Source organism: Etheostoma cragini, chromosome 20 (assembly GCF_013103735.1).
Source record: "Etheostoma cragini isolate CJK2018 chromosome 20, CSU_Ecrag_1.0, whole genome shotgun sequence".
NCBI lineage: Eukaryota > Metazoa > Chordata > Actinopteri > Perciformes > Percidae > Etheostoma > Etheostoma cragini.
In genome coordinates, this window is record NC_048426.1 from 11,575,011 (window position 1) to 11,586,301 (window position 11,291).

Sequence of the window (11,291 nt, forward strand, 5' to 3'; positions counted from 1 at the left end):
CACACACACACACGCACACAATTAATACATCTGTCAGAAACCTGCAGACATTTTTTTGCCCTCATCGCCCCCATCTATCTTCACGATCTTTTGCTAGTCCAAGGAGACTGGCAAACAGCAGCTGAAGAGCCCGAACAAGGAGGATGATAGCAGGAGCAGGACAATGGACCACAGTCAGCGATCCTTGGCTGGTAGAGGCGAGTGGACACTTGAGTCCCCGTGCTAACTGGGTGGTTGGAGTCAAGAGGTGCAGTTGTGGTCAGTCTCCAGTGAGCCAATTGGTGGATTTGAGTCTCTACAGGGAGGTGGAGGGAAGCTTTTTAACGCGCCTCTGAGCTAGGAAGGAGCTCTCGATGGGCTTGAGCTCTGGAGTTGGTTGGGAGTTCTTCAGGGCAGAGTAGGTGGCTGCCATCGCACCCTGTATACAAACAGCAGCATGGTGATTGTAACTCATATATCCAAAATGTGGGTATAAAAAAATATTTTTATATTTAAAAGAAAACGCCATTTAGCCGTAAATACAGTCATTTTAAGATATGTTACCTTGACCAGTTTGGGGTCCTGGTGTGGGAGCTGGCTGTTGGGTAGTTTGTCTCTCTGAACAATCCAGGGATGTTTGAGGACCTGCTTAGCAGTCAGTCTCTGATGGGGGTCCACATGAAGCATCTTGGACACAAGGTCCTAGAAGGAGCACACATTAAATGTGAAATTGTGACAGAAGGAGACTGGAGTTATCTCTGAGGAACTTAAACAAAGCAGCTGTCAGTCAGATCTGTAACTCTACCTTGGCCGCCTCGGACACAGTGTCCCAGTTGCCTCCAGTCAGACTGAAGTGACCGTTGCCTATCCTGTTCAGGATCTCATTTGGTGTGTCCTCAGGTCCGTTAGCAAATGGAGTAAAACTGGTGGAAGAAAAGAAGAAAGACGACAGAGTGAGTATGATGAGCAGTGGGAAAGACAAATCTGTTCAAGTAAAGGTGTTGGTATTTACCCGGCCATCATGGTGTACAGTAAGACTCCCAGACTCCAGATGTCACACCCTTCATCATAGCCCTGACGCTTCAACACCTATAAAGACATACATATAATTTCTAACACTGTAAAGTTTCAATTCAACATCATTCAAGGTAAGAGTGGAAAGTGACTCTTGCTCACCTCAGGAGCTACAAAGTTAGCCGTGTAGCACGGGGTCATCAGCAGGCCGTTGTTGGCACGCAATTGCTTAGCGAAGCCAAAGTCACAGATCCTGATAGACTCTGGATTCCCCGACTCGTCAACATAGAGGATGTTGCTGGGCTTCAGGTCTCTGTGCACCACCTGGAGGATGAAAGAAAATAGAAGGTAGTAAATGGACAGTACAGAGGATAAATGCAGGTAACTGTAGCTCGACAAAGTAAAGTAACAGAAAACTGAATACAGTTTGATAAGATAATAATAAGGCTCATCGTGTTGTGTTTTTACTGATTCTAACAGTTAGAGTTTATTTTTTTGTAAAGGGGAAGTTTGGTTTCAGCTGATTTTTATGCCTTTTTTATTTGTCCCCAGAAGACACTGGTACTATTAATACTTTTTAGTCTGCCTCACCCCCTGTGAGTGCAGGTACTCTACAGTCTTGGTGATGGTATAAAGCACAGCGCTGGCCTCTCTCTCCGAAAAGAACTTCTGTTTGAGGATCCGATCCAGCAGCTCTCCTCCACGCATCAGCTCCGTCACCATGAACACCTGCTTACCGTTGTCGTACACCTGAGACAGAAACACACACATTATCATATCACGTTTCGGCACACTTAACGCCAAAGGAAATTAATAGTGTGAGTTATAGGTGTGTGTTTTCATACTCACATCCTTCAGTGTGATGATGTTGGGGTGCTGTCCATATCTAAGCAGAATCTCAATCTCCTCAGAGGGGTCTGTACTGGTCTTATCAATCATCTGTAAATCACAATACATTGATGAAATTATTAGTTATTAATAGTAGTTATATATGTTAATAAGATACAGCCATGACTGTTTTTCATTGTTTTATTGTGGCTGCAGTTTCTGGTGTGTGACTTTGTTTTAAATATACTGTTTATGTGTGTGTGTGTGTGTGTGTGTGTTCATACCTTGACAGCGTATTCTGTGTTGGTGGCTTTGTGGATACATCGTTTACAGACAGAGAAGGAGCCCATGCCGATGTCTTCCTTTAATATGTAGCCGTCGCTGAACAGCAGGTTCTTCCCGTGTAATTGCTGCAGAAGAAGAAGAGCGGGGGTAAGCAGAGGTGTGGAGGACCGAGAGAGCTGATGAGGTAGAGAGATGTGAGCGGTTTTCCCGAAGGAGCAGATTCTCTGTCTCTCTCGTTGTAAAACTGTCTCTCCCAATCTAGCACAGCGTTAATTACTGCTCCTGTCAGGCATGACACAGAATCTGAAGCCATGTACCTCGGTTAATCCATTTTATTCTCTTATTCTCTCTTTGTGCCTTACACACACACCCCTTCTTTTTTAAGTAGCTGCTTTGTGTGATGAAATCAACACAGTACAAGTAAAGAAATCACTAGATTTAAGGCTGTGTTGTTTAAATGAAGAAAAACACAGTGAAGCAAATACTTCTTCTGACCTGGACTACTGGGTGCGGAGGGGCCTTGGCTTGCTCCACTGAACCTTCCTTCTCCAACAGAGTCGACGCAATAAAGCTAAAGCCTCGGAAGAGCTGGTGAGCTCCGGCACTGGGGGGCACGCCGGGGGAATCTGGAAGATAATGAGGAAAGTCAAGTATTGAATAAAGGGAGATGTATGCTTTGAAAGTAATGTTTCAGAGGTCTGTGTTCAAACATGCCACTGCAATAAACCATGCTTTCAATGGTATGTATTTTTTATGAGCATTTCTATAATAAAATGTTATTGCATCGTAATAGTGCTGTAAGAACAAATGGGTCTCCTTTAAACAAAGAACATCCTGTGTTGGTTTAATGTTTTAAGCTGAAAAGGGAAACATAAAAACATAATACTTCCATTAAATTGCATTCAGGGTGGGAAAAGACATGGAATCAAATAATAGACAATATGCAGCTTTGATCTCTGACCTTTAGGGGTGCGAGAGGTGAACTCAGAGTCAAAGTAGAAGGTGTCGTCCGGACGCGCCACCGCTGGTTTGAACGGAGGTTTTAATTCTCTTCTGAAGAGTTTCTAAAAAAGAATGAAGGACATTTAATCACACCATATAGTTGAAGGTTTTCCTCCCACAAAGGTGTATGTTTATTCTAAATGAAAATCCTCTCAGTGAGTTTTATTCTGTGCACATCTCAAAACATCCTTGACTGTCAGACACTCACATTCCAGTCTATGGTGGAGAAGAAACCATGCCGTTTGAGCTCTTCTGCACCATCAGCACCAGATCCTGTAAAAGAAAATCTCAACATCTCAACCAATGACACAAGTATGAAGAAACAGAACTTGAGTGCATATTTTGCCACTTATAAAATTAACATTCATGAGTTGATACTAACCCAGTCTGTTGGCAGGGTTCCTCTTGAACAAGGCCCTGAGCATAGACTGGGCCTCCGCACTCAGGAACTGAGGCATTCCCAGACGCGCCCTGCGGGGGGAAAACAGAATGGCACGGAGCTCAAATTATTTCACCAAATATGAAAAGAGGCAATTCAAATAGCATCACTATGTGTGACAAATGGGTTGCTCTCCAACCTTAAAAATACTCACTTCAGAATCAGGTTCATCGTTTCTTTGCGGTCCTTCCCTTGAAATGGCAGCGATCCGGTCAACATTTCAAACTGGGAGTCAGAACATACAAATGTAAAAGGGTACAATATAAAAACTAAATTATTTATATTATGTCTTGACTGATACACCAGCTTACCATTAGTACTCCAAATGACCACCAGTCGGCACTGTGGTCGTGTCCCTGCCTGTTCACAACCTCCGGTGCCATGTACTCCACAGTACCACAGAAGGAATACGCTTTCTTCTCATGATCAATGGCTTCTTTACACAAGCCAAAATCTGGAAAAGACATTACAAGACACATTCAGCATATTACTACACAGCATCTGAGTCTACCACACTACTGTACGGTGCTGGCTGTTCTAAATGATTTACATATAATCTAATATACCAAAGTTAATGAAATATAATGAACATTTTTTCATTATACAAAACTGTATCTTGTCTGCATTTGTCTCTTAGTGTGACTTGTTATATTGCCTCTGCATAATCTCCTACGGTTACCTTTGATTCCATGGTGGCAGGACCCGGGGAAAAGATAAGAGGAAGATAAAGTGTAATAATTAACTAAGGGAACATGTACAGGCCAGTATGCAGATATCTGGAGTCAGCTAGATAAGGCTGTCAACCTACTGTGAGTAATGAAGGTCAACAAGGTAGAGGAGAGGAAAGTGTGTGTTTGTGTGGGTGTGTGTGTCTGACAGTGAGAGACTGGTTGTAAAGGACGGAGCAGGAGACTCACCTGTAAGTTTGATATGTCCCTCCTCATCTAGGAGAATGCTACAAAGAAAACATAGTCAAATGTTAGAAAAATGTATCATTTTACTCATTAAGACACTTATCACACACACAGCACATTCTGGTGGAGTCTGTACTATAATAATAACCTTTACAACTTAAAAAATAATTGACTTTTGATAACTAGTAGCACTGTATGGAAAGTGCATGCCACAAGCATGGGGAAACTGCAGGCAGACTTGAGGAATGCATATCAATAATTGATGGCAGTAACGTACAATAAAAAGTCAAACACCAATGAAAAAGGAGAAGACCGAAAGCTTATGTAAACAATGCAGGGTTCAAAACTTCAAAAAGGCTTTGCAAATGGTTAATGAGGCAGGTTTGCACTCATAATGTTTGTTGGGCCTAAGGGACACACAATGTATTTTGGTGAGGAATAATAATTATAAATGTTTAAAGTGCAAATTAAAAACTCCACTGGGTACGTTTACAGTGAAATTCAGTAGAATGGCTCCTCATACCATAGAAAGTAGCAGTCAGTTAAACGCTGTATTAACGGTGTCAACGCAAATCCATTTTACCGGAGTTAATTTTTTTTATTGCAAGATTAACGTTCTTTTTGGCCTAGCAAACTTTTTTTTCACATGTTGTTGCAACAACTAGCAATGTTACAAAAACTACAACGCCACACCGGATCTAGCTAGTCCAGAAACAAAACAACAGACATGCCGCACACACTTGTCTGGGCTTGCGAGGCGGCCAAAGAGTAGTAAGGTTACGTTTTAAGTGGATGGCGAGCGCGAGACGCCGAAATGGATGCCAATAAGATTCTGCACGGAAAGTTTACTTTTTAAAAGTTGCCAAATGGTTCCATTGACAAAACCAAAGCAATCTGTGTGTTTTGTCGTCGAGAACTGAGCTATCATCGCAGCACGTCCAGTCTGAAATACCACTTCATGGCCAAGCTGATGCCAATTCTCCGCCCCCTCGTCAAAGTATTTTTCACCCTTTATTGATGGACAGTGTTACATTATGTGAGAGATTATTTGCTCCATGTGTAAATGTTAAGTCTGAAATTACACTAGGCTATATGCCAATGTTGTTTCAATAAAAAAATAAAAAACATTTGCACAAAGCAAGGCGATCCACTTTTCCATGTTGATAAGAGCATTAAAATGAGAAAAAATAAAGACAAGAGAAGTGAGACAAAAACAAATCAAGGGACATTTAGAAAAGATAAAAATGTGCAAGCAAATGTGAGTTAACTATGACATTAATGTGATTAATTGCAATTAAATAATTTAATAATTTGACAGCACTAATATAAAGGTTTTGTTTCAATTCAAAACACTGATTGAAAAACAGCATCGCTGTATGTCCATGTTCTTGGTTATTGCATGATTTATAAGATCACCCCAAATAAAAGCCTCGTCCCCGAGCACTGCAGCAGGGATAACAGCTTTTTCATTAAGACTACAAGAACGTATGCATGTTTTTGTTTAGTATTGCCAAAACTATTTCCACAGCGCTGTGTCAGCACTGGCGCATGGTATGGCTACACTAATTATCTATTCTGGGATAGGGGAAAAAAAATACTCTGGCTTGTTTCTATTTTCTTTAAACCAATCACATCTGTTTTGGGTGGTGCTAAGCCCCTCATGCAGTGCAGTGCACTTGAAAAATAGATAGAAGAGATAGCAGAAGGGGGGGGAGGCTTTATCTGAGCAATGTAAACATAAATAAAGTAGATTTAGTTTTACAAATGTAAAACTGAGCCAAGTTTGAGGAATTATCTTACTTATGGCATTCTAGCTTGTATCCAAATGCTTTTAGATCCAAGAAGTATGGTTCATCAAATATGCATTTGTCCATTTATGCTTTGTGCTCTTACTTTTCAGGTTTGAGGTCCCTGTAAATGATGCCCAGGCCATGGAGGTGGTCCAGTCCTAATGCCAGCTCTGCTAGATAAAACTTCACATCCTCCTCTGTGAACATCACCTGGGAGGTATGAGACACAGAAACAGAAGGAATAAAACAATGACACAGAATAACATCACAAGAGCAAAACAATTGAGATCAAGTGAGATAAATCAATGGACTCTTTGGCCACTAAATCAATAAATCCAATGAATCACTCCCACCTCTTTGGAGAGTCGAGTGAAGAGATCACCTCCTCTGAGAAAGTCCAGGATCAAGTACAACTTCCCTTCAGTCTGGAATGCTACACAGACACACACAGACACGCACACACAAATCTAATTCAACAGTAAATCAGGAAACATGACTCTGGAAAGTTTCTGGAATTCAAAGCAATAATACAGGAATGATATCAGTAGATCCAATAAAAGTTGCTTGTTAGTTTGGGTAGTAAAGGTTAATAAATAAATCTTCAGGCTGACTCACCATAGTGCAGTTTGACAACAAATGGGTGGTTGACGTCTGCCAGGATGTCTCTCTCCATCTTGGTTCTCACACGGTCTCTCACTGAAGGACGAATAATAGCCCAGAGTTTAGTGTGCATGTATAAATTATCAGTTTTGAACAGTAGAGTTGAAAAGCCAGTCAGCCTATAAAAGACGGGGTTTCTAGTTGGCTGCACAATAGAGGATCTTTATTTTGCTGATTTCTAATCGTAGAGGCTATCGGGCCATGCAGAGTTTCAGTGTGTGCTGACTGAATAGTAAGTAAAATGAAACCAGTAGTAGCTCATGTCAACAAAAATAGAATTTGAAGATGAAAACTAAATCTGCACACTAAGAAGTAAACATATCATTTTGTGTGAACAAATGTGTGAACAAATCAGAAGCCCTGATGCTCTTAAGAGAACAAGACCACCCGTTTGCAAAAGCAGAAAAAAACCTGCAAGCTGTGGTAGACTTAACACTGTTTGCTTACATACTTTGACTATGTATGAGTTGCAGGAAAAGATACACCCTTTTATATGAAAGGGAGGGTGCTGCCACTTCAAAACAGAATAAAATCACCACAAAATCCGAAGAGAGAGCTTTTTGAAACAACCCTACATGAACTTGAAACTAAGAAAGGTGCAGCTCTAAAGAAGCAATGAATACAGGGTCGCTTTGAATACAAATATGTTTCATCATCAATGTCAAAAAATAGTTAAACTAACTAACTAATGTAACTTTCTGGAGCCTAAGGTAAAATTGTTTTTTCATGTGACTGCTCAAAAGTATTTCATTTACACAGAACAGTGAATTGTAGCAAGTCTTCACATTAAAGAAGCTGGTAAAAGCAACTGATGCTGCCTAATGTAGACTAGTAAACTTGTTATTATTTACTGTAGAGCTGAAAGTCTACAGACAGGAAATTTATCTACATTAGGCAGCATCCCCTTTACAACAGGATGTGTCTAGAGGAGCAATGAGGAATTGATTAGTCGTCAACTATTAAATGAAATCAAAGCAAGGCGATCCACTTTTCCATGTTGATATGAGCATTGAAGAAAAACAAATCAAGGGACATTTAGAATAGATAAAAATGTTCAATTAAATGTGAGATTACTATGATTTTGCGATTAATCTGGATTAAATATTTGAATCATTCAACAGCACTAATAGAAATGTTTTGTTTTAATTTCAAACACTGAATGAAAACAGCACCACTGTATGTCCATGTTCTTGGTTATTGCATGATTTATTAGATCACCCCAAATAAAAGCCTCGTCCACGAGCGCTGCAGCAGGGATAACAGCTTTTTCATTAAGACTACAAGAATGTATGCATGTTTTTGTTTAGTATTGCCAGATCTATTTACACAGTGCTGTGTCAGCACTGGCTACATTAATTATCTATTCTGGGATAGGGGAAAAAAATACTCTGGCTTGTTTCTATTTTCTTTAAACCAATGAAAACCTTCTTGGGTGCAGCAGCAGTGCACTGATTATCAAACTTGTTGTAGATTAATTTCCTGACTATAGACTTTCAGCACTACAGTAAATAGTTACATGAGGCAGCATCCCCTTTACAACAGGATGTGTCAAGAGGTGCAACGATGAATCGATTAGTTGTCAACTGTTACATTAATCCCCAACAATTTTGATAATTGATTAATTGGTTTGAGTCATTTTTTTATTAAAGGACTTCTGATTCCAGTTTGTTTAATGTGAATATTTTATAGTTTCAGCAGATATTGTTGAGCTTTGAACAAAACATTTTGGGCTTTGGGAAACATTTGACACCATGTTTTGACATGTATTTTAGATCAAACAACTAATCGATCAATTGAGAAATTAATCAACATATTAATCAACTGTGAAAATAATTGTTAGTTTCAGCCCTAGATGTCAGAGCAGCTGAGAGCAACTCTCCTGCATCCTGTGCTGTGCTTTACAAAAGCTTTACAAAATGTACAGCTGGGGGCAGGAAATTCAAACCTTTTTGGCCTGCCTTTAAAAATGTCCTACTGTGATGACACCATTCAAGCACATCACAGTACTGTACCTTTGAGTGTGGCCTTCTTGAGGACCTTCATGGCATAGAGCTGGTTGGCATCGGGATGGGTTACCTTTCGCACCAGGAACACCTGAAATAAACCCAACAAAAACAATACAAACCCTGTTATATCAGATCTGGGACAGATCTGACAGCAACAGGGACAGTGGTTACCTTGCCAAAGGATCCCTGTCCCAACACTTTGAGCAGTTCAAACTGAGAGGCATCAGCCTTCTCTGAGCCCTCCTTGACCACATGGGTAATGTTGATCTCCTTGATATCTCCATCTTCCTGAAGAGTACAAAGCAGAGGGCAAAAGTATATTAAACCAGTCAGTAAACAATGAGCATAGTGGGTTTGTAATGATTGTGTGAAGGGCAGAACATTGTTTACTGTGCAAAAAATTAAATGTGTGTGTCATCTGCATCAAATGACACTATGTCAAAATAAAAATGCTTCAAAAAGAGGAAGTGCAGTCAGGAGTTAGATGTGTGTGTAAGAATAAGTGATAAGACCCAGTGGTTCTCGCCAATGTGTGTTTTTAAAGTAGATTCTACAACTGATGGCAATTGCGACATCAAGCAAGTGACAGTAAATCATCAAGGCACATTTCAACCAATGCAATGTGAAATGCCTCCAGTGTTTTTAGCGTTACAACCACAAAAGACCTTTAAGACAACTTCTCGGGTTTTTTACAGGGTGGAGAGCTGGCCTTGCTGACAACTCCACCACATGAACAAACACTGATGACATGGTGTCAACCTCACCCACAACTCATCAACACCCTTCAGAAAAGCATCAAAACATCAAAAATAAGTCGCTTTCTAGATACTGGCTTCTCAGTTTCACATTCTGTGACTACGACCAGGCACAGTGCTAGTTACCTGCAGGGCTGTTTGGGAAACTTTTTTTATTCTAAACTGGAGGTTCAAAGATACTTGCATTTTAAAACGTGGGACTAAAAAGTAGGACATCTTGCCTGTTCTACATACTTTATCTCTTGAAATTGTCCACTGCAGACACCACCAGATACAATGCACACCTTCATTATGCACGGCAAATAATAGACAAAACATTGTAGTCAGTTGTGTATAGCATTTATCAAGTAAAAATACCACATATTTGCTACGCTGCTTGTTATTTAAGTAAAACCTGTGATGGGCATATGTCGCTGTTTTTACTAAATTACAACGACTACAGCTATTCAATTAGTTCACAGTAACTCAATTGACATCAATTTTGATTTAACAAGAAAAAAATGGCAAACATTCTCTGGGTCTAGCTTCTCTGTGAACATTTGCTGCTTTTCTCTATTTTTTATTTAATTGTTAATAGAATATATTTTTGTTTTGGACAATTCAGTGGACAAAATAAGCAATTTGAAACATAATTTGGGGTTCCGGGAACATGTGATGGGCATAGGCACTGTTTTCTGTCATTTTAAAGATTAGAATTGATTAATTCACTAAAACTAAAATTACGAAAATACATGTCAGATCATCAAATACTGGAAAAAACTCATTAGTTGCCACCCTAAACTATTACTCACAAAAAAACAAACAATGAAGAAGTAGCAATGAAGTTTCAACTATAAACAGCTGACACTACAGGCCACTAGCCTGGGACTTTATTTGACAACAGGAAACTAGAGTTGGTTGAACATGCAGGCTCTCAGCTGCACCTGGTTTCTAAACAACCACAGATAACAGCGAGCCTCTTCTGCATTTTTGCAGCGTTTATAAGTCCCACTCTCAGGAGACTACTCGGAGCTAATCAAAATGTCAACATAAAGAAGTATCACGTTACCGTCCAGTGGTTCCTCGGCCCAGGTAAAGTGTCAGTGTTGTTGCTGGTTGCAGCTGTTGATCTGCAGTTGTTACCGTGCACAGGACTACCACCCAAGGCTTTGTTTTTTTTGGACAGGTAGAGGGTCAGCAAGCGGCTCAGGGTGAACTTTCTCTTGTCCTTTTCCATCCTACCCATGTCCATAATCAGGTAAACACTGTACTACCACACATAAATCATCTTCATCTCACCACAAGCTCACGTTAGACTCATTTGAGCACTCATGTCAGAATTAGTTCTGTGGACATCAAGTAAATATGGAAAAAATTTCTCTCAGACTTGTCCCTTTAGCTATTCTCTCTGCAGGGGTTTTCTGCTAGAATTTTCATCTTCATTTTCTCTTCCATTATCTCTGCTGTCCCCCCTTCTCAGTTGCTCTGATTAGCCCTGTGTGTCCTCAGTGACTGACTGCAGCTGAAGTGAACTGGAACCAAAGCGGGCAGGAAGGAAGAGCCTGCTCCAATTCTCACAGTCCTGCACCCAACAAGTCCCGTGCACGCACACACACAGACACAGACACCCCCCCCCCCCC

The 11,291-nt window shown here is 40.4% G+C and overlaps 1 protein-coding gene across 5 annotated transcripts in view; it reads right to left on the reverse strand.

Annotated features, from left to right (window-relative positions):
- Positions 1-58: 58 nt before the first annotated feature.
- Positions 59-11,291, reverse strand: part of rps6ka1 (ribosomal protein S6 kinase a, polypeptide 1) — a 50,563-nt gene continuing 39,330 nt past the window's right edge. For 4 of the 5 annotated variants that reach the window (XM_034859316.1, XM_034859319.1, XM_034859321.1 and 1 more), the window contains exons 3-22: positions 9,089-9,205; positions 8,924-9,005; positions 6,867-6,947; positions 6,605-6,684; positions 6,355-6,461; positions 4,465-4,502; positions 3,859-4,001; positions 3,702-3,772; positions 3,491-3,579; positions 3,317-3,381; positions 3,068-3,170; positions 2,602-2,732; positions 2,106-2,231; positions 1,843-1,932; positions 1,585-1,743; positions 1,156-1,317; positions 992-1,068; positions 785-902; positions 544-681; positions 59-418 (exon numbers count right to left, since the gene is read on the reverse strand). In XM_034859316.1, the coding sequence (XP_034715207.1) occupies positions 296-418; positions 544-681; positions 785-902; positions 992-1,068; positions 1,156-1,317; positions 1,585-1,743; positions 1,843-1,932; positions 2,106-2,231; positions 2,602-2,732; positions 3,068-3,170; positions 3,317-3,381; positions 3,491-3,579; positions 3,702-3,772; positions 3,859-4,001; positions 4,465-4,502; positions 6,355-6,461; positions 6,605-6,684; positions 6,867-6,947; positions 8,924-9,005; positions 9,089-9,205 (2,100 nt within the window). In that variant the 3' untranslated portion in view covers positions 59-295. Of the gene's footprint in view, positions 419-543; positions 682-784; positions 903-991; positions 1,069-1,155; positions 1,318-1,584; positions 1,744-1,842; positions 1,933-2,105; positions 2,232-2,601; positions 2,733-3,067; positions 3,171-3,316; positions 3,382-3,490; positions 3,580-3,701; positions 3,773-3,858; positions 4,002-4,464; positions 4,503-6,354; positions 6,462-6,604; positions 6,685-6,866; positions 6,948-8,923; positions 9,006-9,088; positions 9,206-10,720; positions 11,193-11,291 lie in introns of those variants that run through there. The other variant, XM_034859318.1, reaches the window with a different exon arrangement.